Source organism: Stenella coeruleoalba (genome assembly GCF_951394435.1).
Source record: "Stenella coeruleoalba genome assembly, chromosome: 7".
Taxonomy (NCBI): domain Eukaryota; kingdom Metazoa; phylum Chordata; class Mammalia; order Artiodactyla; family Delphinidae; genus Stenella; species Stenella coeruleoalba.
In genome coordinates, this window is record NC_137153.1 from 40,234,838 (window position 1) to 40,250,989 (window position 16,152).

The 16,152-nt window shown below is 43.6% G+C and overlaps 1 protein-coding gene across 3 annotated transcripts in view; it reads right to left on the reverse strand.

Moving 5' to 3' along the window:
* NTRK2 (neurotrophic receptor tyrosine kinase 2) overlaps positions 1 to 16,152 on the reverse strand; it is a gene marked incomplete at its 3' end in the record, with an annotated part of 377,788 nt that overhangs the window by 165,611 nt on the left and 196,025 nt on the right. For 2 of the 3 annotated variants that reach the window (XM_079925508.1, XM_079925509.1), the window contains exon 13: positions 4,593 to 4,640. The exons of the other annotated variant lie outside the window; for it this stretch is intronic. In XM_079925508.1, the coding sequence (XP_079781634.1) occupies positions 4,593 to 4,640 (48 nt within the window). The remainder of the gene's footprint in view (positions 1 to 4,592; positions 4,641 to 16,152) is intronic. 3 annotated transcript variants of the gene reach the window in all.

Below are 16,152 nucleotides of genomic sequence, written 5' to 3' on the forward strand. Positions count from 1 at the left end.
CAGCAAATCTCTCCCTCTTCCTCACATTTTACTTTTTCTGTAAGAAGCACAGCAATAGAAACAAAAGTTGTTGTATTATACTTTTTTGAATTCCCTACGAAATATCACGGTAATCCATCCCCCAACCTCCAAGATCCATTTTCCCTCTTATATGGGGATTATCACAGTTTGTAGGCATAACGACATTCCCCAGCTAGCTGAATCTTAAACTAGGCAGGAGGCAGCCAACTGCTATTATAGGTAATTTTTTTTTTTTTTTTTTTTTTTCCGGTACGCGGGCCTCTCACTACTGCGGCCTCTCCCGTTGCGGAGCACAGGCTCAGGACGCGCAGGCTCAGCGGCCATGGCTCACGGGCCCAGCCGCTCCGCAGCATGTGGGATCCTCCCGGACCGGGGCACGAACCCGTGTCCCCTGCATCGGCAGGCGGACTCTCAACCACTGCGCCACCAGGGAAGCCCTATAGGTAATTTTTAAAAACACTCTCTCAAGGGGATGTGTATTTAAGTTGCTTTTAATGATACACTCTGGCTTAATTCTGCAAGCAAGTCCTCACACAGCCAATTTAGAAGCCACAGAACACTCAAAGCAAAGGCAAGCTTACCAGTTGTATTCATCTTGAGCCTAGCTCACCAGTGTTAGTAAACAGTGGAAATTCTGCCAAGAATAGCTACACAGACAAGTCCTTTCTAATATCCTTAACCATCCCTGTTTTATGATTCTTGACAGGCCCCGATCACCCAGAGCTTAAACCCAGAGGTGGAAAATGGACATGTGTTATGCTAAGCTTTCTGCATCTTGTCAATAAAACCTTCCCATCATGGGCTCCCTTGCTCCAGTCCCGGTGCAGCTGTCCCCTCCTTCGACGTTACCAAAGCACGCTACTGTCCGAGCTCCCCGGGAAGGGTGCAGTAGAGGCCACACATTTCTCAACAGATTCCAGGCTTCACATTTACCCCCAGAAATGCAAGAGTTGTCATGTTCAAACACTCCACATGCTGTCAGAAGGCCAGCGATATCTGCTTCTGGACTCCCTGCAACAATTAGAAACGCACTGATCCCAGTTGCTTTTCCTCTGATTCCCTTTTGGCCCAGGACAGGCTATCCACATTCCCACAGCATTCAATCATTTTGGAGGAGGATGATACTGAGAAGACAATGTTGAAATTCCTCCAGGAATTCGGGCTCTGAAGCATCTGCCATGCACACAGTGGAGCCTTACTTAAAGAGTTCAACCAAGGGACTTGCTCTTCGCTTCTCCATCATCAGAGGACACCCTTTCCTTCCTGTGGCCTCGCTGAGTAAAACCCCCAACTCTGAGGTAACAGATTCCAAGGGGAGAGGTTCTCTGTTTGGGGGAAAATTTTTAAGCACAGAAGCGGTATAAAGCACCAGAGGTAATCTTTCAAAAGCTTTTTCACTTTGCCAGAAGGTCACTGTTGACAAATCTGAGCGACATATAAACCTCAACAGTTTATCAAGTGGAATGTTAATTCAAGTGCTGTTTTCTTCATTATTGATGTTCCAAATCCTGGAAGATTGATACGGCTGGCAAGGTTGCAGAGATTCAGCCATTTTTCTATGAACATTTTGATCGAATGGAGCACAGCAAAGCTGCAAAGGGGGAAAGCTCTCAGGGGGGAAGATGAATGTCTATATAATTTGACAGCAGCCTGTCTGCGCATATCATGGATGTCTCGTTATGTGTCTGTGCACGTGGGGAAAACACCCCAAAAAGACAGACAGAAGAAGAGTCAGGGGCATATCACAGCGGGTGAGAAATTCATAGGAGGACTTGAAAAAATGTCTTACAATGTTAACAAAGTTTTAAATTGCTGGGTATGTGCGGCTTGCTGAGCTTGGGGTACATAGTTCTAATTACTGAGCTGACAAGTAGGAGCTATGCCTGGAAACATTTTTAGCCCATTTTTATTTTAATATGTCTCACATGCAAAGAGGCATTTTTCTTTTACCAGAGCTGCTCAGTAACGTATCCTGCATAAATGACTTTACAGACATTTTTAAACCTGACTGAGACTTTTTTCCCTGATAAGAATTGATGTAAGTCATCTGGAGAAAGAGATTCCTTCTCTCAAGACCAACATGTCTTCAAGGAGAGAGACAGATTATTGTTCTTAAATAGCTGTATTAACCATGTCTTTTATTTTCTGTATTCTGATGCTTCAACATCTGAGGCTTTGGTGACAGAGGAGGGACTGCCAATTCCTAGAGATAATAAAGTACCTGCCTACGAGAGAACGTTTCATATACAAACTGACCAATCCACAGTCTACGCCCCCAACCGCATCACTTACCAGGCTCTCACACTCCAGTCCACTATCCACCTGCCTCATCATCCCAGAGCCAGGTATAAGACAACTGGGGACTGTCCCTACATCCCAGAGCCCACTGACCTTACTCAACCCAGCCAGTCCTAAACCTGCTTACCCTGCCTCGCCCATTCCTTTCTGCAGAAACCACAATAGAGGCTCTTGTCTATGTTTTCCCCTTACTCCCTCTGCCTCCTGATGGACCCTGTGCCCCCTTCAGCACCACGGTCCCCACTGTGTCATGGCCTGCCCTCTTCTCTTGGGATCTGTGAGTAACGAACGATATTTTCAGTGGCAGTCGTCTCCAGACCTGTGGCCTCCCCACAGCTGAAAAATCATAAAACCTACATTTTAAAGCAGCGGCACTTCTGATGAACTGTAGCTGAAATAACAATTCTGGAGAAGAATTCCCTCTGCTGTAGCCTAAAAGGGTGAAGCCCAGTTTTTGAAGCTTTCCAGGAACAAGTGCCTCTCTGCAGAGCAAACCGGCCTGGAAAACATGTACGTGGTTGCACCACGTAAAATGCCAATAAGCATAGTTAACTATTAATTTTATTTTTAAAGGGGAGATAAAGAGTAAGAGTATGGTGTATACATTTTCAAAGGATCTATATATGTCGTAAAATTTATTTTCTTTGTAAGGACATAAGAAATATGTGATAGGTACATCTCTTGGGAGAGAGCTGGTGGGGAGAAACCATGGAGGTGGGTAAGAGAGACATTGTTTAATATTTACATTTCTGTACTGTTAATTTTTGAAAAAATCTTATGGATGTATAATTTTTCTCTATGTTAACAAACACTCTCTGGGTACAGGCATACATGGTGTTTTCGTTTGTTTGTTTTATTCTTTATCCTTTTCTGTTTTGAAAAAATAAACACTACTTCAAAAAAATTTAAAACAAAACCAAAGCAAAACATTTACATGGTTGCACCGATCTGCTGTTTAGTGGAAGGAAGACCCCATTTCATGGCGCTGCTGTGAGAGAGTTTGTCACTCAACTCCCCTCTTCACCTCCACACACAGAGTGAGCACAAAGCCTTGGAACAGGGTACCTTCAAGACGGTATGGACAATCTCTCTGCTATCTTGGCAAAGTGCCTATGATCAGCTGGATCTGAAATTTGTCCCTGGGGAGTCACAGACAAGTCCTGAGCTGGTGGAGCTCAATGTCCCAACTGTGCCACACTCCACTTTCTCTTTGCTGGTTAAGAGCTTTAGTCTTGGAATTCCTGGGGCTAGCTAAGGGTGAGGGTGACTTTCCCCCTTCAGGCCCTCTCTGGCTCAGTGTCTGCCACCTCTGGGTTCAGTGGTTTTGGATCACTGGACTGACACTGAGAAAGGCTGTCCAACAGGAAAGGTCTGCTATCCGGCTCAGAAAGAGAAAGGAAACAGGCTTCCTTGTATGGATGGGATGAACACGTACGGGGCGGATGTCTCAGAACTGGAAGGCTCCATGACCCTGGTACACTTCCCCTATTTTACAAGTTTCCCTATAGCCAACCTTGCTACCGAAATAAATACTAACCAACAGATACTAAAGATGGGGCCAGATCTTGGAAACACACAGGCAAGATGTAAAGACAGTTTGTGTTTTCATGCCTTCTAAGCAATTCCTGTTCATTGTCTCTGTACCCATAGAAAATACTGAACAAATCGGAGGTCCCGGGAGATCACACCTGATTCCAGTCCCAGTGATGAGTTACATTATCTGCATTCATTTCATAGCTACAAACTCTGCTTTTCAATTTCCAGCACATAGTCTGAATGCAAGGAACAGAATGCAATCAAGCACAAATCGTAGCGTCTGGACGTTAGAGTCTTGCTTTGAAAGAGAAGTGGTCATAAACGAACAGCTGATTTCCCAATTCAGAAATTTATTACATGTTGGCCAATGGAAGAAAGTTAAGATCCGAACTTGCCCAGACTTGAATATTCAGCCAAATGTTTGCTGTACATGGAGTTGGAGTGTAGTTGCATTTTATTTCCTTAACCTTCTTAAAAATGCAGCAACAAGCTAGATCTGGATGACGGTTAACACTCCCCCATAGGATAAAAACAAGGTGATGTCAAAAATACAAAACCATTTACTAAAGTCAATGTTCCTTTTCTGGAAAATTCTAGGCATCTTTCTTCAGCAAATCAGAAACCGGGAGCACAGAAAAAGAATCAAGGACCAACAAGTATAAAGAGAGTCAAAGCAGTTTCATCCTAATTAAACAACACAAACTCATTACTTATCCAAAGAATGAGGAACTACTTACCAACACCTTGTCTTGATTTTACTTTCCCAAATCCAAACCATGAGAAATCTGAAAACCACAACAAAACATAAAATAAACTTCGAAACAGAAGCGTAAACCAGAAGCATTCAGCACTGTCCCTAGAGAAATAACAAACTGCCCCAAAAAGCTCCACTGGGGACCAAAGCTTCCCCTCAAACACCTGGAAACTAACCCTTGGATTTTTGTGTAAAGATTTATTTCTCATCCTGAGAACATGGAGGTTGGAATAAGATAAGAGACAGCAAGAGCTTGTCTTTGAGAAAAATGGCCCAAACCTAGGGTTAAAGGCACTGAGCAGATTTTCCTTCTCACTGTCTCTCTTCTCCCTTAAGTATCGAATCATCAAACAGGGAACTGCAGGGATGAAAACAACACAGTGCATTCAACAAGTGCACCATGGCTCTCAACCACAGACATATGGGAAAATAATCAAAGAAAATAGATCTTTTCTGGAGTTAAGACAGACAGTACAAAAAAGGAACGTGAAATCCTCTGGGAGAACTGACACTTGGACTAGATGGGAATTCAAGAGGAAAAAAGGGGACCACAGTTCCACAACTGACTTGCTGTGTGACGGTGGGCAGCTCCCAGCAGCTCTGCGCCTCTTTATAACACAAGGTTCCATGAGGCACGTGTGGGAAAAAGTGTGCCAAATGTTTGGAGGTCCTCCAGTGAATAATGCCACAATGAAATGCCTATTTATTTCCTGGGCCCGACTGTTCCCTTCTAGGTAATTTCCGCTGGGTTCAAAGTAAACTCTGCACAGTGGGGAAATCCCTGGATAAGAGGCCAATAAAGGGAATGGAGCCCAAATAAGTAGTAACTGTGTTTCTCAGCTCCTTACATCTGTAGTGATTTCTACAGGCAGGATAAAAAGCTACATAAGAGAAGAGCCCATCAAAATGAAAAATACATACGAAAACACTCTGCACACTCAAAAATGCCTTACAAAGTTGTCATGAATACTATCTTTTTCAAGTACATTTAGCCTTTCCTTTCTTAGTATTCTACAACTTCAGCTCTAAGCCAATTTTTACTTCTGATTGTTATTCCTCTGAATGCTTTCTTCCAGATTTTAAAAGGCAGGCCTCTGGCCTCTATCCAATGCCAAAGAAAGATTCGTTTGCACAGAAGAAAGTGACCTCATTCACTGGGTCCTCAGTGTAGCGAGGCCAGGCTGTGCCTGTGGATTTCTTAGTTACGACTTATCTCTTTCAAAATGGAGTGTATTTTCCTACTGGTCACTTTTTGTTTTTCTATACTTGTTTGATTTACATAGTTTTAATTAAATCGTGGATTGAATATCTGGACTCCTTTTTTCACTTGAGTATTTTTTCAAAATCATGTTTCTGTCTTACAGAGAGCCCACTGAAGGGCAAGGCCATAGCACTCCTCACTGGTTACCTGATTCAGATTATTGTCCACCATCCACTATCATAACCACAACTGCAATGAACATCTTTGCACGTCTTAGGTGCTCCCATCCCCATTTTCAGAAATCATTCCCTCAAGATAAATCCCAGAAATGGAATTACTGTGTCAAAAGGGGGAAATATTGTTAAGGTTCTCGATGCACGTTACCTAATTGTTTTCCCACTACATGAGGTATTACTTTCACCAACAGCGTACGAGAGGGTGGAGTGTATTTCCAATGGGAAAGCTAAGGGTGAACCATTTCCGACGTCTATCCTGCCATTAGTAGGTCTCCACCTAACTGAACAGAGACCTGGTAAGTACTCTCCTCCCATCTGTGCCGCATGATGCCACTCACCCCCCATGTGTCCTAGGCTGGTGTTTGACACAGGTGCAGTAGGGAGAACTACAGGTATGAAAAGCATAAGAATAAAGCAGGTAACACTTGTGCAATCATCATAATTCATAAAATGCCTCCCCCACCTCAGACATTTCTCCCTTAGTCCTCAGTCAAACCCTGTAATATATCCCAGTTCCTTAACAAGGGATTGAGATTCAGAGAGGCCGACAGACTTAGCAAAGGCCACAGCCTTTCGATGCCAAATCCAGTTTTTCCATTCTTTCTTAGTTGCCTTTCCAATCCTCCAAAATACTTAGCCAAAATTAGCCAAAGCTGATGTAAATGTTGTAGCGTTTACAACGCTACAATTAGGATTCAATCTTATATATAGAAAAGCACTAGAAGTAGTTATTCATTCCTCGTTTATTTATTCAGCAGGCATAGCAGAAGATTCAAATACAAAGAGCTGTATGGCCTGCGCTCAAGGAGTTTACAATCAAGGATCAACTCTCGTGGAAGTACAACCGGGGTGTATGGGAACTCAAACAAGGAGTATCTAGCTGAATCTGGGAAGCAGGTAAGGGGGGAGCAGGTAAGGGGGGAGAGTTCTTTGGCTTCTTGGCAAATTTTAATAGATTAAAATTTGCCAAGAATGGGAAAAAGCAGAGGAGGACATTCTCACTGTAAATAGTCCAGTTCTGGTTAGAGAGGGAAGCATTCATTTGTCAAGGGGCTGATGAAGCTGGAAAGCGGAAAGAAGCTGAAACACATAAGCAAGGGCCAGGTTAAGAGTTTGGAATCTATGGTGAAAATTGCAGGTAGGCCCTAGAAACCAACCAACCAACCAACTTCAGGCCAGGAAGGGACATAATCACAGTTAATTTTAGAAAGTGGTTGCAGGATGGAAACAGGATGATGTAATGGAAAGACTGAGGGCAAGAGACTGGTTGAAGAGGCTGCTGGAGAAATCAGGGCCTGAGAGAATTGTTACCTGAGCCAGGTAGTGGGGAGGTGGGGCAGGGATGAGGAGGGGATGGCTGTCCGGCCTCTTTAGGGTAATCAAGAGGACCTGGCGATCGATTGCAAGTTGAGGGGAATATCGGAAATGAACAGGGACGTTCTTGGGTTTAGACTACAAGACACATGGTGATGCTGCTCAGTGTCTCCAAGGAACCTGGCAGGAAAATAGGCAAGGGGTTCAACTCACAGCATGCGTGTGGGGCATAATTCCCAAATAAGGTGACTACGTGCAGAAAGCCTCAGAGGGAGGCATCCAGTGTCTGGGGCTCAGGTCTGGAGCTCAGAACCCAGGTCTAGTGTCCCAAGTGGATCTGCTCAAGTTTAAGCGGAGTCCAGAGTCCAACTGAGAACAGAAGCTGGATGCTGCAGCTGGGACACATTTCTTCTTGGACACATAAAAAAACACCCCTTTTTGTAGGTACAAATAAAAGGATATCCAACGAGGCTAACTTTTGACAAACTTATTCCTAAATTGCTAAAATACTTCTAAGTTCTTTTTAACAGTCACACAATTATTACATAAGAGAGACTATAATCTTCTTGACCATACGCCAGAGTTCTTGGAAAATTTAACAAATTAGGCAGAGCACCATCACATTGATACGTCTCCCTTCCAAGAACTGTCCTTTGTTCGACTTTTTCTTGATGAATTTAAGCAGTAGTCTTAAAACCGTGGTACTAAATTTCACCCGCAAAAATTTCCCATAAGGCCAAAAAGAAACAATTTCTCAATTTCCTGTGATGTTTCACCCATTGGGAGCAGAGTCCTGCCAAAGATTCATTTATTTTCTACTTAATAAGAGACACTTTATTCACTGCAACATAAAGGGCTCCTTCAAAAGCAAATGTAATTGCAGCGAGCTTAAAGGAACTCCTTCTTTTGGAATCAAGACCAACAAAGAGTCTAAATTATGAAATTAACCAATTAAATCCATCTCTTCTTGAAGAAAGTTCAATCTTCCCTATCCAGAGAAGAGGAATGTAGAAAAGAAAATAGCGTATTAACACATTAACAGCTCTAAAATGGAACTCTAAATAAAATAAATAGCAATAAAGATTCCTTTTCAAATGTCTCTCAGAGGAAATCACTAAAATTTAGGGGGTTGAAAAGGAATATTTATGATGCAAAGGAGAGAATCAGAGGAAAGAGCGAGAAACAGGCAACATGGAAGAAATTTAATCTTCCCTGTGGTGCTGAATGGTACAAACACTAAATGTGATTTTTAGAAGGGCTCTGATCTCAAGAGAATGCCATTTCTGGATTTTTTTTGTAAGTTTCAGAAAAAATTGATTTTGTATATTAGAAGGAAAAGCAGCTCTTCTAACTCTGGAGGAATTAAAATTTGCTGTGTTCTCAATTGAAATTTCTTTATATATATATATTATTTTTTTTTAATTATTGAAATTTCTTTATATTTTAAGGCAAAACTCATCACCCTCTGCCCCCAAGAAAAGCATCTCTAATGATGGAAGCTAATGGGAGAATATGATTCACTGACAGAAATGCACTTCACTTCCAACTTCTTCTTCCTCTCCTTCGGAGAGTGGGCCACACCCACTCCCCGAAGGACACATAAGAGAGGCGCTATGGGCTCCTTGCTGCCGGGAAAGTGTTGAGCCCAGAGTAGACTCCATAAGTGCTTGGGTGAGCAGCCGACTGCCTGTTACCTCACACAAAGTAGGATGACTGGTCATTGCAGTGGAAAGGAAATGAATGCAAAGGACCGCTTTGTGGACAATACAATCATCTCTCTTTCCAACTGACACATAATCGGAGTGAGTAATAGTTTGCTTCAAATTAATTCCAGTTCCTCAGGGCACAGAATAGTGTCGTTTGGGGCCAAGTTTCCACTTCAATTTAAACTTAATCTTTTACTTAAGGACACAACCTTTATATATAAGTCCCATCTCCACAGACCAAGAAGAGGGCTCACTTTGAGTTAAACTAGTTCCCGAAATCACAGTTCAAAAGGGTCCTGGAGGGCTTCCCTGGTGGCGCAGTGGTTGAGGGTCCGCCTGCCGATGCAGGGGACACGGGTTCGTGCCCCGGTCCGGGAAGATCCCACATGCCGCGGAGCGGCTGGGCGCGTGAGCCATGGCCGCTGAGACTGCGCGTCCGGAGCCTGTGCTCCGCAATGGGAGAGGCCACAACAGTGAGAGGCCCCCGTACCACAAAAAAAAAAAAAAGGGGTCCCTGGATTTCTCCTGACCAGCCTTCATTGGCTCCATCCTTTCCCTTCCCTCAAACTTCCAATGTGAGTTATGTCCACTGTTCTTAAGAAAAGGAACACTGAAGACCTCCAATGTGACAAATTTAAAGAAAAATATGTGTTTTGTGGCTGAAACTGCTAGCTGCTCTCTGAAGTCTGTATTTCCCTCTTTTTCCCTGGGCCCACAGCTAGACTACATTTTCCAGCCCTTCCTGCAGTTAGTCGTGGCCATACTATTAAATTCCAGCCAATGGAAGGTGTGCAGAGCACTGAGCACCACTTCTGGGCTGGATGACTTATAAATGTATGCTACCCCACGCTCTTTCCCCTTCTACTTGTCCAGAAGGAAGACTGAAGACAATGATTACGGTAAACTTGGAAGTTATGACTTGAAGATAGCAAAGAAATTCTCTGCTCATTCTCCCAGTATTGTTTGGTGAATGCAGACAGTGTAGAAACCGAGTTCTTCTACCTGAGGTCCAATGAAGCTGAGCTATGTATCCTCCAACTTTCATCCATATGCAAGAAATAAACTATTGTGTTTGAACCATTTTCCACTTCAGGACTTTTTTTACTATGGTAGAGAGCCTATCCTAACCAGTACAAAGGGAAAGATATACACACATGTACACATAGAAATTAACTGACTCCATAACCTCTAAACCCTCCATCACAAATTCATAATTGTGTTCCATGTATATCTACATTTTTAAATCCACAGTGTGAAAATCCACAGATTTCATTAGATTTTCCAAAGCTACTTCATTGCAAAATGCTAAGAACCCCTGAAATACATACAAATGGTTTCAGAGACAAAGATATCAATGCATAGGTACTCTGCATTTCAATTCTATTTGATTATATTCCCTATCAACACTTGAACCTGGGTGCTGACAACCATCTATCATCTCTCACCTAAACTTCTATAGCAACCTTCTCATTCATCTCCTGCTCTGTTCTTGCCTCCCCGGAATCTCTCCTCTGCAGAGCTGCTGGGATAATTATTTTCAGGTATCAGTCAGATTATTGCATTCCCCTGCTTAACACCATTTAAAGGTTTCTCCTTGCATCTAGAATAAACTCCTGATGATGACTAAAGTCCCGTACGACGTGGCCTCCCCCAGCCTCCCCCGCCCCCCCACACCATCTCCTGTGAAACGACCACAGCAGTCTCTTTCCTGTTCCTGCTCACTCTGCACGTTTCCTTGCCTCCTTCCAGAATCCTCTGTTTGGGCTCTTCTCATGCCTAACCACCACCTCTCATCCTTCGGGTTTCAGGGCAACTATCACACCCCAGAGGAGCCCCGACCTCACCACTAACCCAAGCCTCTCTCAGCCCCTCTCACTAACTATCATCTCCTCCTTCTCAGTATGTACCAAGAAAGGACCTGACTCACTTCAGGTATTATTTCTTGTCTGTGTCCTTTACTAGGACTGGAGCTTCACAAAGTCCGTGACTGTCTTAGAAGAGGCTCAGCCCCCGCACCCCCACTGGAAACAGACTCTGACACAAGGATTCAAGTGAAGGCAGTTTAGTAGGAAGGGATCCAGGAAAACTAGAGGGAGAGTGAGCCGGTGACACAGGGAGTGAGGGAAGCCTGCAGTGGATGCGTTATCCAGCGGGTTACACTGTGCACAACTAGAGTTCAAATCCCTGGGGTGCTTGGGGAGAGGGTGTAGAATGCATCTCAGAGTTTTCCCATCCAAAACATGAGGAAGTGGGTCATTTACCTTCCAACTACCATCTGTCATTCTGCTAAGAGAGAGCACTGGGGTAGATTCCCGGGTGTTTGCAGTAGGACACTGGGGGCCAGCACGGAGGCCAGCATGGGGATGGTGGGACTTGGGAGGACCTGGTGGGGCATCAACAGGATTTGCTACAGGGATCTTGTCTGTGTAGCTCACCACCACCTTCAGTGCCTAGTACAGACCCTCAATAAATACTTGCTGAATGAATGCATGAGAACAACCATTTTTAAAAGCATAACAATATGAAGTACAGCAAGTGTAATGAAAATACCAACATGCAAATTATACACTCAATGTAAAAACCACAATATTTTGCAAGCATATTTGCTGCCCTCTTGAATCATTTATGGCCCTCCCATGGAATCTCATGGTAGACAGTATTTAAAAGTGAGCAATACCCAGAACCCAGCATTCTGGGCAGGAATGTGGAATAAAGATGCTGGATCAGATGTCAGGCGCGGGGTCTCTCTAGATGCTGTAAGAAATGAACTGCATGACCTTGGGTGAGTCACTTCCCTCCCTCATAGGCTCTGCTTCCTACTCCATGAAGACAGAGGTTGAGAAGTGGCATCAAAGGTCCGTTTGAGCCCTAGCAGTCTATAGTACTAACCATCAGGCACATATGACTGGGAGTAAATTGCCACATGGCCTTATATAGCTTTCCTGAGCATGGGTATTTTGGGAATGTGAGATCATGTGCAATTTAAAGAAAAGCATTCAGTCAACTGGCCTAGATTTGCTCCTACTCAGATGCTTTGGGGTCACTATTTCCTCATCTTGCGAGAAGGGCCTGTGCTCTGCAAAAGCAATTTTTGAAAAACAGTACTTATTGATTACTTGCTAGATGCTAGGACACTTACTAGAGATTAGATATTACTTTAATCAGGGAAAATTGGTCAGCTTCTATTGCAGCATTAAAAAAATAAAATCAGACTCAAATGATTTTTAAACGCTACAAAGTTCAGAAGCCTCAAGTGGGAGTAGATGAAATAGACTTGCTCGGAATGTGGAAAACTGTCCCCTTCCCATATTTCAAACATTTAATTTTGAGCACAAAATGTTGCCAACTACTTCCCTCTTTCATTTGAACGTGTGGAATATTTCAAAGAAAATTCATTTGGTCTACATCTTAGTCATTCACAGTTAAACATTACAACGTGTTGGATTTTTTTAAATCTATTGTAAATTCTGAAGGTTTTTTCTTTAACAAAGGAGGTCACACGATCTTCTCTGAGTGGGTAAAAAATGGAACCTGGGACCCCTAATGGTTCGTTTTAAACTTGGGACTTTGAGAAAGGTAGAGGCAGCCTCTGTTTACTAGTAATAGTTGAAAGAGACGAAAGAGGCATATCAAAGCTTTGTCTCTGTGGTACCACCCCAGTGAGAGCTCAAAACACTCTATAAACAATTTTTTTCAGCTGTCACAAGCTCCCTGCAGGGAAGACAGGCGATGTCTGGTTGTACACACACAAAATTTCCCTAATACTGTCTTCACATTGAGGGAATGACTGCCTGAGACCCATCCCCAAACCCCCATCTCTCTGCAAAGCAACACTGGTAAGCACTCAGAGCAAGTCTTTTGGGAGGGAAACTGGCTGATACTCATCATCTGAGAAGTGATATTAGTGGCCCTCAAAGAGAGTAACAAACCCAGAGAGGCTGGCAAACACTTTATGTCAAATTCCCCTGAGCTTTCATTTCCATGGAAAACCTAAACAATGACTCAGAGACCTGAACTGACTTGCTCAGACCTGTCTCTCGTGCCCAGTCACCGAGTGAGGTCAAAATGTGCTCTCTGCTCTTCCTTGCACAAGGACTGTCGCCACATGACATGCATTTGAAAATCCTTTTGTAATTGCTGCTATAAAGTCATAGTTATATTCATATTTATGCATATATATATATATATATAACATGCAAATTCTTTTTTCAGTTCCTCTAAACCAACATTTGCTGCAGCTAATGCAAAGCACCATGTAGGAATTTTTTTCTGTGGTTCTATTATGGAATTTTGGAAAGAGTAGGAGGATGGCAGCATTTCTAGCCATCTCACTTTAAAATATTTTCAGTTGTATCCAAATTCTTCTCTCCAATCTTGGAAAGACCTGCTTCATGCACCTTTGTCTTTTTTTTTTTTTTTTTTTTTTGGCGGTACGCGGGCCTCTCACTGTTGTGGCCTCTCCCATTGCAGAGCACAGGCTCTGGACGCGCAGGCTCAGTGGCCATGGCTCACGGGCCCAGCTGCTCTGCGGCATGTGGGATCTTCCCGGACCGGGGCACGAACCCGTGTCCCCTGCATCGGCAGGCGGACTCTCAACCACTGTGCCACCAGGGAAGCCCGCACCTTTGTCTTTCTTTCCAGTGACCCAATGTCAACCTTCCCCTCCCCACCATCCCCGACCAACACTCTTAAATCCAGCCAAGGTCAGGAAATGTGTGAGGCTGACACAATAGCTAAGATGTTCATTTAATTTTATTACTTTGTGCTCTTCTATTAGGAAGCTCCCATAATGGAATAGAACATAATAGGATTATATACACTTATAAAGCTGGGTGCTGAATACAAATAGTTGAATAAAATGACCATAAACAGAACAAAATGAAAACTCATTGTCGAAAATGCAGCACCAGTCATATGAATTAACTATCGGCCACCCACTTCCTACTTAATATCACTGGAGGTGGTTTACACACTGTCAGTGGAGGAAACCCAAATCCATAAGATGAAACCGCATTTCCTTCCTTCATGTTTTCCCACTAAATGCCCAATGTGCTCTTTAATATCCACTGCCTTTCTGGAAACAAATCAGAATTGACTGGCTAGGTCAGTGGTCTTGAATGGGGATGACTTTTGCCTCCCAGGGGAAGTTTGGCAACGTCTGGAGATATTTGGGGTTGTCACCATGGGAGGGGTGAGGTGGAGAGGCTGTGCTCCCAGCGTGTGATGGGTAAAGGCCAGAGATGCTGATAAACAGCCACCAGTACACAGGCCAGTCCCCACACAACAAAGAACTTAAGTCCCGAAACATTAACCGTGCCGACACTAAGAAACACTGGCCTAAGCCGTAGCCCAGCAGAGGTGGAATTTGTCCCCAAATCTTGTAGCTCTGTTAAAAAGAAATCCTAGCCTGTCTGAGCTCACTGCTACTACAGGAGTTTAGTCTTCTCTCATGTTATTCCAATGTTCTTATCACTGGTCCCTCTCTCTCAGTTTCCCATATTTTGCAAGAAACATCTATGATATTGTCATTTCTGCTGCTTCCAAACACCAAAAAGTGCTGCTCTGATCCGGAACAGATAGGCAATGCAGTATGAAGGGATGGGAATTGCATGTGGATCCCAAGTCTTGGGTTCGAGTCTTGGGTCCTCCACTTCCTGACAGACACCCCACGGTGACTTGGTCTCTCTAAGAGTCCTTCCTCAGAGTAATAATTACCGCCCTGCCCACCTGAAGGGGCTGTTTTAGGATCAACGGACCGATGTGTCTGTGACACCTCCATAAACTCTGGTATTATATAAACATAAGAGTAAGGAAAATTTTCAATGGCATTCAAAACCTTGACTCGGCCCCAGCTTTATCACTTATGACTTGCCTTAAAATACCCCAGCTTTGGGCTTCCCTGGTGGCGCAGTGGTTGGGAGTCCGCCTGCCGATGCAGGGGACACGGGTTCGTGCCCCAGTCCAGGAGGATCCCGCATGCCGTGGAGTGGCTGGGCCCGTGGGCCATGGCCGCTGGGCCTGCGCGTCCAGAGCCTGTGCTCCGCGACGAGAGAGGCCACAACGGTGGAAGGCCCACGTACCGCAAAAAAAAAAAAAAAAAAAAAAACCCAGCTTTCAGTTAAACTGTTAGTTTGCATTCCTTAAATGAGCATGCCTTATTTTCCTATTTCTTCATTAATTCATTGAAAAACTATTCTTTGACCACCTGATAGATACAAGACACAAGACAGTGCTGGGAATGTAATAAAGAATAAAGTAATCACAGTCCCTGCACATGTGGAGCTTCCAAATGTTGTTTCTTTGCACCAGCTGATTTTTCCTACTGAAATATAACCTTCAATCTCAATTTTTTTACCATTAAATCCTCTTTATTCAACAAAATCCACCTTAAAATTCACTTCGTCATGAGCATTTCTCCATTCCCCAAATCGGAAATACCCCCATTGACATTTAGGTGGTCTGTCTCACGATAAATACCACATTCTCTTCTGTATTCATATTTATATAGTCTTACTGCTCCTATTAGATTTTAAGCACTCTGAGTTAAACAGAAATCTTCTCATTCACCCTCTTCCATAAGCTTCCTAACAGTTACAACAGTGTCAAGCAGGATACTTTACATGTGGTAGCTACTTAGCAAATACTTCAATTGCTGATTGGGTCCAAGTAGAATGATTTGAAAACAGGGCACGAGACGCCCACAAAAATAGTAGGGACTGAGTTGGAAAGCGAGAGATAGACAACAGTAGGAGCCTTCATTATGCCGACTATTGTTTTCTGTATTTCCAAGGCACACTGTTCTTTGCCCGCCATAGCTCATCTCACTCTGAATTTTAATTATCTACTTACTTGTTGTAACCTCTCCCCACTGGAAGGTCTCTACGAGTAACAAAAATATTTCTATCTTGTCTCCCCATTGTACTTCTAGCATTGAGCACAGTGCCTGGTACATTTTAGGTGCTCAGTAAAGATGTATTGAATGAATAGGTGAACAAATTCCAACTTTTTTTTTTTTGCGGTACGCGGGCCTCTCACTGTTGTGGCCTCTCCCATTGCGGAGCACAGGCTCCGGACGTGCAGGCTCAG